Source organism: Podarcis bocagei, assembly GCF_964188305.1.
Source record: "Podarcis bocagei genome assembly, chromosome: 12".
NCBI lineage: Eukaryota > Metazoa > Chordata > Lepidosauria > Squamata > Lacertidae > Podarcis > Podarcis bocagei.
In genome coordinates, this window is record NC_138137.1 from 32,259,335 (window position 1) to 32,277,399 (window position 18,065).

Sequence of the window (18,065 nt, forward strand, 5' to 3'; positions counted from 1 at the left end):
GACGAAAAACTCGCTAGACGAAAGGGTTTTTCGGTTTTGCGTTGCTTCGCTAGACGAATTTCCCTATGGGCTTGCTTCGCAAGATGAAAACGTCTTGCGCTTTTTTTTAAAAGCCGCTTGAAGAGGCGCAGTTGCGACTTACCGTGCTTCGCAAGACGAAAAACATCGCAAGACAGAAAGACTCACGTAACGAATTCTTTTCGTCTTGCGAGGCACCACTGTAATTAAAATGGAACTGTGATTGGAGACAATCAGCAGAAGTCGGCGCTTGATAGGAACTGAGATGGGAGGGACTGAATTTGCGGGGGGTTTGTGTGAATGTGGTCTCAGGGTGTACAGTACTATAAACAAAACATTTCAATAATAATCACAGCCATGAAGTTATGTACATAGCAAGCAGGTGTTTTGGCCTAAATTAAAATCTGGGTTCAAACCCACTACTTAGCCAGTGAAGCCAGCTGGGTGTCTTATGCCAGTGGGTGGCAGATTAAGAAGAATACTTGAGCTGGTTGCCGCTGGGGGGGGGGGCATAGGGCCGCCTACCACCAGCTGCTCTTTGAGAAGGATTCAGAGAAGGAGAATCACAGGCAAAGCCAGTCCCACCTGGCTCCAGCTGCCTACTCATTCAGCCACCAGGTGCCCTTGGGGAAGGAGCCTGGTGACGTCTTAATATGTCAATATTGCTTTTTCCTGTTTTAAAAACAGTGGAAGGATTTGGATCCCCAAATGTGGGAGCTCAGTAACTGTAAACATTAAATAAACACCAGTTATTATTCTCTCTCTCCCACTCCCTGCCTCGCAGGGTCGACGTGGGATGGAAATAGCTGCAAGAAATCAGTATCCATGACTTTCTCTCCTTGACCAACCTCCAGGGCTGGATTTAGGTTTGATGAGGCCCTAAGCTCCTGAAGAGGCCCTTTATATGTCCAGCTGTCCTTTCTCAACAACAAATTGTTGCTGTTTTTTGTGTGGAATATATGCTATATGGTAATTTATGGACCTAATAGGTATCTAAAGCCATTTGCACATAACGAAATATGTATTTTATCAAAGTAATTGTTGAAGTGAAATACAGTGGTACTTCGGGTTAAGCACTTAATTCGTTCCGGAGGTCTGTTCTTAACCTGAAACTGTTCTTAACCTGAAGCACCACTTTAGCTAATGGGGCCTCCTGCCGCCACCGCACGATTTCTGTTCTCATCCTGAAGCAAAGTTCTTAACCTGAAGCACTATTTCTGGGTTAGCGGAGTCTGTAACCTGAAGTGTATGCAACCTGAGGTACCACTGTACAATTACGAAGAATGTAGGCACCCTATATATAGAAACGAACAAACCAGTGATATTTTAGGGAGCAGGCTAGCAGGCGGGGCCCATTACTTACATCATAGGAACCTACACAACACAAAACACTCTTGCTGTACATATGTAGGTTTTATTTTATTTGTTTTTTATCTTATATTTTGGAAATGTACATCCAGTTGTTTTTTCTTTACAATTTTTGGGGGGCCCCCAAGAGAGTGGGTCCCTAAGTTATAGCTTGTTTAGCTTATACGCAAATCCGGCACTGCCAATCTCTCAGGGTTGTTGTGCGGGGTGACAAAATTGGGTGTGGGTGTGGTGGTAGGCCGGATATATACATGTGAGAAGAGCGGGACGAAAAAGCTACATGTAATAATAATAGCGGGCGGCCACCCCCTTGAAACGCCGCTAGCCAACCTGCCCAGACTGATCTGCATCGCCTCCGCTCAGCGGGACCGGGAAGCCCAAGCAGGAGGCGGGGCGAAGCGCGGGGCTGATGAAATCCGCCTGTGTGTTACACGAGGCCGGCGCAGGCAGCGGGCGGCTTCCGCTTGCCTCCTTCCCGTTTAAGTCCCGTTTAAGGCAGCACGAGGTTGAGCGGCAGAGCTGGCCGGTGGGTGCAATCTCTTCTGGCTTGCCGCGGAGCTGTCATTTCATTTCCCGGTGCAGGATCACCGACAGGTAACGGGCGAAGCGACGAGGGGAGACTTTCTTGGAGTCCGGCTTGTACCTGGTCCTTCGTTGCTATTCTTGCCCCATCCCGGCACACTTTCTGCAAAAAGAGCTAGGCGTGGCAGGGCGAGATCCAGCATTCAGACGGAGTGTGTGGTAGCTATTGTGGGGTGGGGGGGGGAGGAAGGAAGGAAGGAAGGAAGGAGAGACAGGCAGGTTCCATGCTTAGGGGTCGTCAGGAAACGAGTTTGTGGGGCGTGTCATAATGCCGTTATACCGATCTGTGATGTGAGCACGTTTGCAATTATGTGTACGGTCTGTGGTCTCCTCTGCTCCCTTGCGGAGTTGGCAAAGGTTCAGAAAAGGTCAACCAAGCCACTTGACAGGAAAGGTTGCAACACTTGGGACTATTTCGTTTAGCTGCACCTGTTGAATGTCTGGTTGTCATGCGGTTCTTACAGGTACTTGGGTATGTTGCCAGGCAAAAAGAAAAAGGAGTGGTCCCCCCCCTTGATTATGTTACACATTCTTTTCTGATAGCTACCCTTGAGTTATAACTAACTTGTGTTCCTCCATATGTTGTTGGAAGACAGCTGCAATCATCCCTTTGTGGCCGAGGCTGATGGGAGTTGTAGTCAAACAACATCAGGAAGAGCCCCCTTCTCAACTTCTATGAGTAATATGTGCTGAACTGCAAAATGACTAGAATCTTTTCTCTGTAGTTTGGGGAAAGAGTATAAAGTGTAAGAGTGTAGAAGTCTGCCCTAGGGATACTCTCTTGTCTTCTCCCCTCTCCATATGTTAGCCTTTCTTGTCTTCAGAAATTATTCCAGATCTTGTCATTCACTGCCAACCAAGTCCTTAGCATAATTATTATTATTTATTTAAGATGAGTGCTAGTGTGAAAGTCCTTTTAACAGGTCAATCCTTTAAACATAGAGTGGGTGGTATTCAACTAAGTTTTATTCAGAGTTGAAAGTAATGGACCTACAGTTAGTCACGTTCATTAATTTCAGTGGGCCTGCTCTGAGTAAAACTTACAAACTGCTCCAGAAGTAAATCCCATTGACTTCAGTGGAACATACTCCCAGACTGGAGTTACAAAGTGATATACCTAGTGTTAGTCATACTTTGCATGGGTCTGTTCTGAGTATGAGTAAGTGTTGGCTATCACCCTTCACTGTCTGAAGAGTAAAACTTTGGATAGTGTGAATAGTTGTGTAATACTTTCAGACCCTCCAAGTGTTTCCTGTTGGCTTAGCTGGCAAGTGTCCATGAATCTTGCTTTCCTGGATGAAGGACAAAGAAGGGTGGCTGGGTGTAGAAATTTTACAAAGGTTAAATGTACATTTATTGTTCTGCCCCCTTGCCTCTGGTGCTTCCCATCACTGGCACAAAGCACAAAGCACAGTGCAGCCATTGGGCAGAACATTGTACTACCCACCTTGCTCTGGAGATCATTGGCTTGTAACTGAACTCAGGAGCTTTGCTACTTTCCCCCAACAGCCTTGAGCAGATACCACCATGTGTGGCATTTGGGCTCTTTTCGGAAGTGACGAATGCCTCTCCGCTCAATGTCTTTGTGCTATGAAAATAGCCCACAGAGGTCCAGATGCGTTTCGGTTTGAGAACGTCAATGGATTCACCAACTGCTGTTTTGGCTTCCACCGTCTTGCGATTGTTGACCAGCTCTATGGAATGCAACCCATACGGGTGAAGAAATTCCCTTACTTGTGGCTGTGTTACAATGGAGAAATCTATAACTTCAAAAAGGTAAACGACAACAACCACCTCAACACTTGCTTCAATGATCTCTTTAGAGCTAGCTTTGCATGTTCAAAATATTTCTTTGTTGTTTTAACGAGTTTTTGTAAGCTGCTTTGGAAGGACTTGACCCGGAATGCAGCATATAAATAAAAATTGTTTATAAACAACAACACCCCCCCTCTGTTTGGGAATTTGGGCTGGCCATTTTAAGTAACTGTAAAGCATTAGTACAGAAGCAGCATTCATGTGATGCAGCAGTTAGGGTGTTGGACTTGGACCTGGGAGACCAGAGTTTAAATCCCCACTTAGTCATGAAGCTCTGTAGTTGACCTTGGGCCAGTTATTGTCTCTCAGTAACTGGGTTATTATGAGGGCAAAATGGAATGGCAGGGGGCAGAACAACCATATTTGCTGTCTTGAGCTTCTTGGAAACAAGATGGCATACAAATATAATAATAAAAATATAAGTTTGTGCTGCAAAATGGTTTTTGCTTTGGCTCCATGTTTAAAATGCTCAGTAAAAATATTTTATAGGATCCCCCTTTTATAACCTTCAAGACTGTACTTCTCTGAATGCATTTTGTCGTGAAAGGTGTAGGATGAGGGAAAAGAACTTTATCCCAAGCTTAATTCATGATATTGGATATTCTGAGACAGCAGCCCCTTAGTCTACTTTTTGAATCATTCAGATGGTGAAGTTGCATGCTGAAGAGACAACTGCACATCTTTCCAGCACTTATTGACAAAACTAATCTACGACATTTGAATGTTAATGTATAATTATTCCCTTTTTAGGATGTAAAAATGCCTTCCTTTCATGTGGGCCTGACAATATGCATTGGTTTCATTCTTAAAAAAACTCATTTCTTTCTCTTTTGTAGCTGCAAAAGAAGTTTGAATTTGAGTACCAGACCTTGGTTGATGGAGAAGTAATCCTTCATCTTTACAACAAGGGAGGAATAGAGCAAACAGCCTCCCTGCTAGATGGTGTGTTTGCATTCATTTTGCTTGACACAGCAAACAGAAAAGTGTTTCTGGGAAGAGATACATATGGAGTCAGACCGTTGTTCAAGGTCCTGACAGATGATGGATTCCTGGGTGTCTGCTCCGAGGCCAAAGGTAACCTCAAACTCTGAATCCCTTTTGAAATTGCCTTCATGTGGTACAGATATTTCTGCAACTTGTTCCTGCCACAATAAACCTAATTGTTTAATCTCTTCTCTTTCTGAAAGATGTTGCTTCATCTCACTTTTATGAAAGTACGTTTGCCCTGAATGAAGTAGAGAGTGTCTACTTGACACCATGCTTTGACCAAATTTGTGACAGCTTTCAGCAGAAAGCAAACCCATCCCAGAGAATCAGTGTGTTTTTGAAAGAACTTGCAGTAGTTATTTGGTGCCTTGTTTTGGTGCGCACCTTAGCTTTATCTGTTTGTTTGTTTTATCCCATGATAGAAATATGTAGGATGTGATCAAGTTTAAGATGGGTGTAATGGCTTCCAGACCAGTTTTCACTCTCTGTCTCCTTCTGCCCCCATTCCTCAAATTATTTATGGTGTGTATAAAGCAGTATAAATAATGGAAGACCCATCTCTCTGTCCAGCGCCACCCCTACACGGCTGCACTTATTCACCCAACATAGTGGGATACGGAGATAAGGAGTTACTCAAAGGCTCCTCTTGCCTGTACTAGCCTAGCACACAGAGTATCCATGCACACACACTGCAGAAGATGGAGATAAGTTTTGCTATACTCTATGGCAGGTGTGGGGAACCTTTGACCAACATCTTGAAGGTCCCAGGCGACAGAGAGGTTAGGCTGGCCTCAACCAGAGCCAGGGCTTTTTCGGCTGTGGCTCCGATCTGGTGGAACGCTCTGTCACAAGAGACTAGGGCCCTGTGGGACTTGACATCTTTCCGCAGGGCCTGCAAGACAGAGCTGTTCCACCAGGCCTTTGGCCAAGGCACAGCCTGACCCCCTCCTTTGGTAATTCTTCACAGAGCTCTAGCCCAATGGTTGCTATCAGATTGATTTGAACTGATTTTATAATGAATTGATTTTAGAATGCTGAATTATTTTACTGTTGTTAGCTGCTCTCAGCCCAGCTTTGGCTGGGGAGGGTGGGATATAAATAAAATTTTATTTATCATTATCATCGAAGAGTGTACATTTTATTGTGAACAAGCAAGATTTGTTAGTATGCAGTTGTTAAAAAAATAAGAGATAAGTTTGCATGGGCAATTGTCAAGCTGGCCCAGCAATTGTCTGCTTAAACCGAAGGGGCAGTAGAGGCAGGAGGAATTCATTGAGGAGGGAGGCTGCACGTTAGGGCTGGTTTAGAGAGGGAAGCTAGAATGTGTTACATTTCCTTGCTGAGAAGCAGCAGGGGTATCTGCATCAGAGCTGGAGGGAGAAAGAGAAAATCTGAAGCACAAGTGTGAGCTATTCTAATGCAGGAAAAGCAGAGAGCAGCTCCTCTTCAGCAAGCTGTGCCTGTTGAGGCTGTCCTCAAAACCAGGGCAATGGAAGGAGAGGGGGGTATTACTGGGGACTCTTGGGGATCAGCCCCCTGACTCATATGGATAACAAGGTGCCTCTTGTTGCCAGCAAGCAACCAGAGGAAACGCAATGAGTGGAGGCTGGGCCATTGTAAATACCCCTGAGCTCTGCATTGCATGGAACTATTGTTGTGACAAAGGGAGCTGTGTGCCTCTCGCGCTCCGGTTGATCAGAGTATGAAAACAACAAAGACGAAAGGGAAGCCATGCCGACTTGAATTGGCACCATCTAGGCAAGGGCTGAACCACAAATATTTGGGGAAATAACTTCTTCAGGTTCGGGTCACGTGAAGAAAGTGTAGGTTTGCTTTGCTTTTTTTTTAATAGAATACGAGACAGAGGTATCTAGTATAAGGTTACCAGATTTTTTTCAATGAATCCGGGGACACTTTTCAGCTTCAATGGATTTTGTATGGGGACTGATTCGTAAACCCGGGGGCTGTCCCCAGGAAACGGGGACGTCTGGTAACCTTAATCTAGTGTACTGAGGGACCAATGCATCTCAGCTTTTGTGTCACTGGGTTCTGTTTCTCTGCAAAGGTGGTGAGTTCAGAGAGTACCGTGTACAAAAGTGCAGTGAGGTGCTCTAACTCCTGGGGATGGGGAAGATGCTGTCGGACCCCATCAGCCTCCAGTCAACATGGCCAGTGGTCAGGAATGATGGGAGTTGGAACTTAGCAACACTGAGAGGGCCACAAGCCTTGACTAAGGAGTGCTGATTCACTTACTGGCAGTGATCGTGCCTCCGGCATGGACTTTCTCCAGCAGGGCTCTCAGCAGGTCGGATGTGTGCAGGGTTTGATTAGATTTGAGGTCAGGCGAGAGAGAAAGACGTTTGCATTTACTAGAGTCACTGCACTGATATGTGTACTTGTCTCCTTTATTGATAGACAAACAAAAATGACAAATTTGTGTGCCCTCCTTTTGCTTTGCACATTTCCCCCTTCGTAAGCTGTTCAAAATACAGTGGTACCTCTGGATGTGAACGGGATCCATTCCAGAGCCCCGTCCGCATACTGAAGCGAACGCAACCTGCATCTGCGTGGGTCGCTTCCGCACATGCGCTGGCGTCATTTTGAGCGTCTGCATGCGCGAGCGGCTAAACCCGGAAGTAATACGTTCTTTTACTTCCGGGTCACCGCAGAGCAGAACCTGAAAACGCTCAACCCGAAGCTACTTCAACCTGAGGTATGACTGTAGATATAAGTCATCTGCATCTGGCCATGCTGAAAGAGGAGAAAGGGGTATATGTGTAATAGCTTTCAGCAGCCTGGTGCCTTTCAGATGTTATGGATTACAATTCCCATAATCACACACACACTCTCTCTCATGTTATATTAGATAGATAGATGATAGATAGATGATAGATAGATATGGATATAGATATAGGTGTGTGTGTGTTGCAGTTTGGTCTTGTAAGTGGCTCCTCTATTTGCAAAGGTTGAAAGCTACTGTCTCCCTATATATCTTTTTCCTAACCTTGTTCTGGCCCAGGGTTAGATTTGCTTCATTTCTTATAATGCTGTAGTTGGCTGTTCCAGTTCTGAAAATTTCTGATGCTTTGACAGTGCATATTTTATGTTACATGGGCAAAAGCTAACACCTCTTCTGCCTTCTCTCTCCCTGTGTCCCACAATGCCTTGTTACATATTTAGGTCTTGTCAACCTGAAGCACAGCATGTCCCTCGATCCCAGAGTGGACCCTTTCCCTCCAGGACACTATGAAGTGTTGGATTTAAAGCCAAATGGCAAAGTTGCATCAGTGGAAGTGGTGAAATTTCACAGCCCTAAAGATGAACCTCTGCATGCTGCCTACAGCGCTGTACAAAATCTCCCCTCAGGTAACAGCAAATCTAAAATAGTCTTCTTCCTCCCTTAGTAAAGGTGTACATTTACTGTTCTAGGGATATAATGCCTTGAGGCTTAGTACACTGCTGTTGGGGAATAGACTACAAATTATCAAACCTTGATTAAATTATGTGTTTCTGATGGAGAACTTTATGTTCTGTCTAAGCAGTCTGATTTCGAAAAGCCAATGTGTGGGTAGAGTGCTGGGTTCAAATGCTTGGAAAGTTCTGCTTTAAACAAGCCATAGTTCCCTGTGACGTGCAAATCCAGGGAACTGCGGCTTCGAAACATGTCACCCTCCAAATGTTGTTGGACTACAAGTCTCGTAATCCTTGACCATTGGCCACGTCTGAGGCTGATTGGAGTTGGAGCCCAACAACTGCTTGAGAGCCACATCACTGGTATGGAGAGCCAGTATGGTGTCATGGATAAGGTCTTGGTCCACGATCAGGGAGACCATGGCTCAGCTATGAAAGCTCACCTTGGGCCAGTGGCTATCTTTCGTCTTAACCTACCTTGTAAGAAAATTAAAAACAGAGGGTGAGGAATACTTACACAAGCTTCTTGGATAAAAGGTGGAGTATTAATAAATGAATATTTTTCTCTCTTTTTCTCCCCTGATAGGCTTTGATGTTGAAACAGTTAAAAGCAACATTCGGCTTTTGTTTGAAAATGCTGTCAGAAAACGTTTGATGGCTCACAGAAGAATTGGCTGTCTCTTGTCAGGTAAAAAATAATGCGTTTTATGATTACCATTGCCTTTCACTAATACAGCCACAACCTGTTTGTAGTGCACGTGGTCTCTTACTGTAGGTGCATGAGTCCCCGTCCCCCCCACTCCCAATATAGAAACAATTTAATGGAAACCATTAAACCAGACCATAAAATGCAGGCAACACTTTTTCTTGGCAAGTAATTCTGACTGGCAGGTGGCTGGATACAGCAGAAAGCACATGACCAAAACTGGAAAAATCCCTTACCTGACAACGAGTCAGAAGTTCCATAGAGGACTAAGGGCCACACTGACCTATGAGCAACCTTCCAGGGGCTAAAGTCTAAAAGTGAACATGGCCATTTTTGAAAAAGGACACATCTTGAGGGTCTTGGAGAAAGGCCGCAAAACCTTTTTGACATCAAGGCTGGGGCTTCATGGTTAATTTGAATTGAGCTTGGATGTGGGCTGGAAGCCAATGGAAGCTCTTTGAGCACAAATGGCTAGCCTGTGGTCTTCCCAGATATTGTTGGACTCCAAATCCCATCAGCCTCGCCCAAAATGGCCCACCATCAGGGATGTTGGGAAATGTAGTCCGGAGGGCCACAATTTAGCCACTTTTGTCTTTGACCAATGGGAATGATGATTAGGCTAGGGAAGCTGCAACATAATGAGATGCTCACTTTATGTACCGTATTTTTCGCTCTATAAGACGCACCAGACCACAAGACGCACCTAGTTTTTGGAGAAGGAAAACAAGAAAAAAAATATTCTGAATCCCAGAAGCCAGAACAGCAAGAGGGATCACTGTGCAGCGAAAGCAGTGATCCCTCTTGCTCTCCTGGCTTCAGCGAAAGCAATGCGAAGCCTGCATTCGCTCCATAAGACGCACACACATTTCCCCTTACTTTTTAGGAGGGAAAAAGTGAGTCTTATAGAGCAAAAAATACGGTATGTAGGTTTGTTCAGGTTTGATTGCAGTACACTTTGTCATGAAATTCTACTCTATATTGATCCAGAGCAGAACTGCGACTTATAGTTAGCAGTGTGTAAACTTAAACATGTTGCAGGATTCCCAAAAAATAGACCAGAGGCAATTGTTTTTCGTCCAGCAGAGCTTTACTGCTACTGCAGGCAAATGAGCAATAATGGTCATAAATCCAATACATTCAGGATTGGCACTGTCCCGTTGCAGCAGACTTAACTTAGTTAAGTTGTCCAGTAAGAAATCCAGTTGCAGCAGACTTAACTTAAACTTACAGTAACTTATAATAAGACTAAACCTTAACACTAAGCATACACCACACCAGAAGGAAAGAGACAGAAAGAGAAAGAAAGAGAAAGCGAAACCCAGGCTCCTTCTGGCTTATTATTATAGTCAGCATGACCTTGACAGAAGAGATAAGAGAACCAGTTTAAACCAGCTGTACCCAGCTTCTCTGAAGGAATAACCCAAATATCACAAACCTTCTGCTTGTTTCTTTCACACAGAGAAGCTTCCAGAACCCTCTTGAATTAATTAGAATAGGAAAGATCTCTGCACATCAGATCAATACTTTCTGCACGAAGAAATGCAAACTGACACACTTTGCTACTGGTGTGGTCCACCTAAAATACGCATGTTTATATTCTCTTCTCACAAGGGCATTTTGTATGTCAGCTACATGTTCCTGGTTAGGCATAACTGCTAATGGTGTTTTGACAGGCGGCCTGGATTCTAGCTTGGTTGCTTCAATGCTAATCAAATTGATGAAAGAAGGAAACACTCGCTACCCATTGCAAACCTTTGCAATTGGCATGGAAGATGCTCCTGACCTGCTAGCTGCCAGAAAGGTATAGTACTATTTTAGTTCAAAAGGCACAGGCTCCATATTCACCTGTATGTTGTGATCACACTCTATAGAGAACCAGCAACCTCATACCTGGCACCGATCAAAGAAACCAATACATTAGTGCAGTTTTGAAATCCGTGGTTAAAACCAGCACAGCTTTGAAAGGTTCGGTCTGCCATTGTGATTCAAAATGGTGTGCAGTCGTACTCAAACATAGGTGAAAACTTGCTCCTTTATCTCAGGATCCATATTGAGATTTTGGTTACAATATGTTTGGAAGTGTGTCTAAACGCACAGCAAACAAACATCTTTCCAAAATGTGTAGTAGATGATACTGAGCACAGGATACGTCATGTTGAGAATCTAGACTTTTTTAAATGAGCAAGTTTGTAGCCCACTACACTACACTACTACAAGGCATGATTCCTTGTTGACGTGAGCTGGGCTTCTGATCTATGGGTGATTCACTAATAATGCTGCCCCAGATCATTTCAATGATAGACCTGGGACATAGGAGAGTAAGGCGGTTGTTAAGGTATCCTGAGCTAAGTTGTTTATGCCTTCTTACAGTTAGATTCAGGACAGGCAAAACAGAGAGCTTCTTCGCACAATGCATAATTTAATTGATGGAACTCACTGCTACAAGATGCGGTGATGGTCTTTTTTTAAAATGAGGATTAGACACATTTGTGGAGGCTAGCCAATTAAACATGAAACCTCCATCTTCAGAAGATACCACTGAATGACATTCGCAGGAAGGCGGCTTTAATGCCCTGCCTGTGAGCATCTCAGAAATATATAGTTGGCCACCGTGGGATGCCTTTTGGTTGGACCCTGCAGGGCTTTTCTTTTTGCACCAGTGCTTTGCATAGCTCATTGCTCTACCCCATAACTAGCAGAAGCAAATTATATTGTACATAATTAAATAGGTTGGTTTGCAAAAGATAGTAGAATTCAGCTTTTCTTGACATGGTCTTGAGATTATTTGGGGGTGTAGATTTTTTTAAAAAGAAATAAATAGATTGGTGTATATACAGTTGTACCTCAGAAGTCAAGCGCCTTGTGCCTCGAACGTTTTGGCTCCAGAATGCTGCAAACCTGGAAGTGGATGTTCTGGTTTGTGAACGTTCTTTGGAATCTGAACATCCGGCGCAGCTTCTGTGGCTTCTGATTGGCTGCAGGAGCGTCCTGCAGCCAATCAGAAGCTGCGCCTTGGTTTCCGAACATTTTGGAAGCCTAATGGACTTCCAGAACGGATTCCATTCAACTTCTGAGGTACGACTGTGCTCCCTTGCCTAACCATAAGCTTCTGCTTCATTCTAGATGCAGCTTAACTTAGGCCTTGAATCCCAGTTGAGCCACTTTGCAGGTCACTTAATATAAATTCTTATTAACAGGTAGCAGCTTACATTGGGAGTGAACATCATGAGGTCATTTTTAATTCTGAAGAAGGGATTCAGGTACTAGAAGATGTTATACTTTCCTTGGAAACCTACGACATTACAACTGTACGAGCTTCAGTGGGTAAGATACATATTCCCCCCCTTTTTTTTTCTTCCCCTGAGGGGAAGGTGCTGTTGAAGCAGATCCCTCCTCCATCCTTACAAGCACATTTTGACACATGGGCGGGGTTTCCCACCTGTCAGTCACCTGATGTCACCCCGCCAGAACAGGCCTTCCATTCCTGCTATAAAGTGAAGCTTACAAAGGTACAAGGGCCTGTCTTTGTCTCTGAAACGCCTTTGGTTTTTCACTTCTTCAGATTATACTGCTTAAGTGGCATGTTAGGGGAAGTCTTGGCCTGAGTATGTAGTTGTAGTTATGAGTGTATGTAGTTAAAAAATTGTTTTTTTAAATGGTCTCTCCATGACTAGGCATGTATCTGGTCTCCAAATACATACGGGAGAAAACGGACAGCGCCGTCATTTTCTCAGGAGAAGGCTCAGATGAGTTGACGCAAGGATACATCTATTTTCATAAGGTAGAATGCTTGTTGTGTTTCTCAAATAATGCTCATCCTTGCCTGTGGATGAACACACCACAATAAGAGAGTAAAAGGCGAAAGATCTATACGATCTGAGGTGAAACCAGAGTACACCTGAAGGTGTATAATGAAGGCGCCAGGTGAACTTCCCTGGGGAGAGCATCCCATAGACGTGGAGCCACTGCAGAGAAGGCCCTGCTAGGGATGATGGGAGTTGTACAGTGGTACCTCGCAAGACGAATGCCTCGCAAGACGAAAAACTCGCAAGACGAAAGAGTTTTTCATTTTTTGAGTTGCTTCGCAAGACGAATTTCCCTATGGGCTTGCTTCGCAAGATGAAAACGTCTTGCAAGTTTGTTTCCTTTTTCTTAAAACCGTTAATGCATTCCTATGGGAAACTGTTTCAATGCATTCCTATGGGAAACCGTGCTTCGCAAGATGAAAAATTCGCAAGACGAAAAAACTCGCAGAACGAATTAATTTCGTCTTGCGAGGCACCACTGTAGTCCAAAAACAGCTGGAGACCCAAGTTTGGGAAAACACAGGAGTACACAGACTGGTAGCAGCTCTCTGCCAGGTTTTCTCCTAGCTCTGCCTGAAAATGCCAGGGATTGAATCTGGAGCTTTCTGCATACAAGGCAACCTCTGTGCTACCGACGTCACATCCATAGCATCCATTTAAAGCACGCAACTTTCCCCCAAAGAATTCTGGGGATTGTAGTCTGTTAAGGGTGCTGGGAATTGTAGCTCTGTGCAGTCCTCTGCTGATTTACGTTTGCACGTGTTAGCCCAAGTTACTTGCCCAGGAAGGTCATCTTTCTCCTGTGTCCTTGATGCAGGCACCCACCCCAGAAGAAGCTGCAGAGGAAAGCGAGAGGCTCCTCCGAGAACTCTACCTCTTCGATGTCCTCCGTGCGGACAGGGCAACAGCTGCCCATGGGTAGTTCTGCTTTGTAATGCTATATTGCAGTGTCAATGGGGCAAAAGTAAAAATGCATCGCCATTGCTTCTAAAGGTAGACGTCAAACTTGGGGTACCTTTTAGTTTTTCAGTAATCCGCAACGAGTCTCCAGGAAGAACCCAAAACAAACTACGGTCCCTATTTAAAGTTCAATTGAAATCAGTTCTTTAACAGTGATTCTCTATGGTGGTTTGGGGTTTTTTCGAGAAATTGACAAGAGAACCTGTTGTCCGGTAGGTGGCGCTGTCTATAACCTAGCACAGTGAGAAGATTTTGAAATGCATAGACGTCGCACAAGGAAAAATATTACATTTAGAGCTTTGTGCAAGTGTCTGACTACAAATGGCTTTAGGATTTCTTAGTTGTTACTGTAAGTCTCTTAGATATATTCTCATACAAAAACAACATCTACTTATAAGTTTAATAAGCAGCTATTGATGTTTTCTCTTTTTCAGTCTGGAAATGAGAGTTCCATTTTTGGACCACCAGTTTACTGCTTATTACCTGTCTTTGCCAGCAGAACTCAGAACACCAAAGGTAAACCATGCACATATAACCCAGCTAGGAAATTTATACTGTAATCCCAGACAGGTTTACTGAGAGGTTAGCCCTATTAAATTCAGCAAGGCTCCTTCCTTATTAAGCATGTTTAGAAGTTCAGGCTTAGGCTATGCTCACCAGTGGGCTCATTGATGAAAGGCTGAGTCTCACCTGGGAGGTCTATTTAGAATTCCAGCTTAATACACCAAACCGTATGATTGACTTGGCATTTACCTATTTAACTTCATTCTTAAAATGCTGTGTTGTGTCTGGCACTATCTAACGGAGCTGCTTCTGAAACAACGGATTGTGTTTCTAGTCTAAATCTTTTCTATATTTTAATGTCAGTCTTTTGGTGGCTGATATTTGTGGTATCTCTTAACAGAATGGAATTGAGAAACACCTTTTAAGAGAGGCCTTTGAAGATACCAACTTATTGCCTAAAGAAATCCTCTGGAGACCCAAAGAAGCCTTCAGCGATGGCTTAACTTCTGTCAAGAAATCATGGTTCTCAATCCTCCAAGACTATATTGATACTCAGGTACACTGTTACATGTTTTATATTCTTCTACAAGTCTGAAACTTATACAAGTTGCTTTTTTTGTGTCTTTCAGGTGAGTCCACATATTTATAAAGGTGACTCTCCATTTATGTGGGGGTTATGTTATGCCCCCATAAGTGAAATCCACATAAATGGGGAACACCTCGCTGTGCCTACAGCTCGCGAGGAGACCCTCTGTGGAGCCTGAAGGAGACATCCTCTTTCGGCTCCAGAGAGGGTCTTCTCACAAGCTGGAGGGGCAGTGTGGTGTAGTGGTTAAGAGTGGTAGACTCATAATCTGGTGAACCAGGTTCGATTCCCTGCTCCTCCACATGCAGCTTCCGGGTGACCTTGGGCTAGTCACACTTCTCTGAAGTCTCTCAGCCCCACTCACCTCACAGAGTGTTTGTTGTGGGGGAGGAAGGGAAAAGGAGACTGTTAGCCGCTTTGAGACTCCTTCGGGTAGTGATAAAGCGGGATATCAAATCCAAACTCTTCTTCTTCTCTTCTTTGCTGAGACGCTTCAGGTCTCTCCCCCTACTTCAAGGGGTTAGTGGTTCTGGGGCCAAAAAATAGACCAGAGGCAATTGTATTTCATCCAGCAGAGCTTTACTGAGACTGAAAGCAATTGAGCATAATGTTCACAAATCCAATACATTCAGGATTGGCAGAGTCCATAAGAAATCTAGTTGCAGCAGACTTAATTTAAACTCACAGTAAGGAAGTGGCTCCCGCCCTGTGGAATGCCCTCCTATCAGATGTCAAAGAGATAAGCAACTATCTGATGTTTAGAAGACATCGGAAGGCAGCCCTGTTTAGGGGAGTTTTTAATGACTGATGTTTTAATGTATTTTTAATCTTTGTTGGAAGCCGCCCAGAGTGGCTGGGGAAACCCAGTCAGATGGGTGGGGTATAAATAATAAATTATTATTATTATTATTATTATTATTATTATTATTATTATTACTTATAATAAGACTAAACCTTAACACTATATCATACAGAACACCACACCAGAACAAAGAGATAGAAAGAGAAAGTGAGAAACCCATGCTCCTCCTGGCCTGACTATTATAGTCAGCATGACCTTGACAGAAAGGATAACAGAACCAGTTTAAACCAGCTGTACTCAGCTTCCCAGAAGGAATAACCCAAACATCAGAAACCTTCTGCCTGTTTCTTACACATAGAAAGAAACCTTCCAGAGCACTCTTGTACTTAGTAGAATAGGAAAGATCTCTACACATCAGACCAATACTTTTTGCACTAAGCAACACATGTGAATTGAATGAGTGTAAATTGGGGTGGTGGTGCCTGTATATCACTTTGTACATTGCACACCACCCTGACTACCTAACAAAGAAAAACCAAGTTCTCTTCCCTCTCCCATTTTATCCTTGCAACAACTGTGTTGAGGTACTTAGTCTGGGATATAGCAACTGGCCCAAGTCACTTGCCGAGAGCTCTACAACTGAGGAGGGATTTGAACCCAGCTCCAAACCCCCATGTTTGCTTGAAAACTGCTAAACTAGCACTCTTACACTTGCGAATGGAAATGCAGATGTGCCAATCACTTGTAATAAGTGAAGTGGTAGCTGTGAGATTACACCCAAGGATGCTTCCCTCAGCTGCAGTGCTGGCTTGCGAAACAAACTCCATGGCCTGTTGTGTTAAAGAATTTCAGTCAGGGGTGGGCAACCTGTGGACCTTGAGTGGTTGTTGGCCTCCAGAACGGATCATTGTCAATGTTCAGAGATGATGGGAGTTGGGCTTCAGCAGTCTCTGGAGGGCCACAGGTTCCCCATCCTTTTCACAAGTGAAGATCGATCGGGTCTTGCTTTGCTGGCAGGTAACTTTTGTACTGGCAGCCTCTAAGAAACCAAAAAATCAGTGCAGTTTTGAAAGTTCCAAGCCACCATCTTGATTCAAGATGGTGTCCTGTTATATCCAGACATAGGCGAAAGCCTGCTCCTTGATCTCAGGAATTCCTCATGCAAAATCGGGTTACAATATCTTCAGAGGTGTCCAAATGCATTTCAGACAAACTGTTTTTCCAAATTATGTAACAGATCTGTCAGGAAAACATGGACTGATTTGGGCAGGGGGAGTTGTAAACTTGGATAGCTAGTCAAAAACTGGGTTTTATGTTTGCAGTTCTCACACTTTCCATTTTCTTTCCCTTTTGGGCCCATAGGTTGATGATCTTCTGCTGGAGAAGGCGGCGGAGAAATTCCCCTTCAACCCCCCTAAAACAAAAGAAGGCTATTACTACCGCCAGATCTTTGAGAAGCATTTTCCAGGCCGCTCCGACTGGCTCCCTCACTACTGGATGCCGAAGTGGATCAAGGCCACAGATCCATCTGCTCGCACTTTGAAACATTACAAATCGGCTACGAAAGAATAGATGTTTCTAACCTGTTTTGAAGTTGCTCTCTGGGTGGTGGCTTGTGAGCCTATAATTGTCCTTAGCCTAAAAGAGAAAGCAGAAAACCCAAAGCATTTTTTTAAAAATAAAGCAATGTGCAAATTGGGATAAAATGGGACTGTACTACTGATTTAAATGACAGCAAAAAACCCAAGAGTTACTGTTTATGCTTAAGCTGCATTTTACAGCTAATACACTCCAAAGTAATTATTAAAACCTGTGGGACCACTCACTGACTGCTTTTCTTACTCCTGGGCCTTGTGGATTGATTCTGCCTCTGTGGTGGAAATAACTTGATTGTCATTGGATATTAACGTACCTTGATTTGGAATTGGATGGGGGACAGGGATCATTTTCTGCTCTGGCCCAGCCAGCAAAATATGATAATAATAATGATAGTAATGATGATGATGATGATAATAATAATAATAATAATAATAATAATAATAATAATAATAATAATAATTAATAATAATAATTTATTATTATTTATTATTTATACCCTGCCCATCTGGGTATAAATAATAAATTTGTTGTAAGTCTGCTAGTTTGAAGTGCTAGTTTAGTTTGAAGTGCTAGTTTAGCAGTTTTCCACTCTGGGCGACTTACAACAGAATATTAAAAACATGATAAAACATCAAACATTAAAAACTTCCCTAAACAGGGCTGCCTTCAGATGTCTTCTAAAAGTCAGATACAGTGGTACCTCGGGTTACATACACTTCAGGTTACATACGCTTCAGGTTACAGACTCCGCTAACTCAGAAATAGTACCTCGGGTTAAGAACTTTCCTTCAGGATGAGGACAGAAATTGTGCTCCAGCGGCACGGCAGCAGCGGGAGGCCCCATTAGCTAAAGTGCTGCTTCAGGTTAAGAACAGTTTCAGGTTAAGAACGGACCTCCGGAACGAATTAAGTACTTAACCC

At 43.7% G+C, this 18,065-nt stretch overlaps 1 protein-coding gene across 1 annotated transcript; it reads left to right on the forward strand.

The window, feature by feature from the left end:
- Positions 1-1,802: 1,802 nt before the first annotated feature.
- ASNS (asparagine synthetase (glutamine-hydrolyzing)) lies at positions 1,803-17,366 on the forward strand. Its single transcript, XM_081164649.1, has 12 exons — positions 1,803-1,980; positions 3,478-3,744; positions 4,620-4,857; positions 7,951-8,136; positions 8,768-8,869; positions 10,561-10,688; positions 12,085-12,211; positions 12,562-12,668; positions 13,511-13,611; positions 14,088-14,169; positions 14,558-14,713; positions 16,908-17,366. Exons 2-12 carry the CDS (start codon positions 3,496-3,498, stop codon positions 17,115-17,117), a joined length of 1,686 nt encoding a protein of 561 aa, XP_081020775.1. The 5' UTR covers positions 1,803-1,980; positions 3,478-3,495; the 3' UTR covers positions 17,118-17,366.
- The last annotated feature ends 699 nt before the right edge of the window (positions 17,367-18,065 follow it).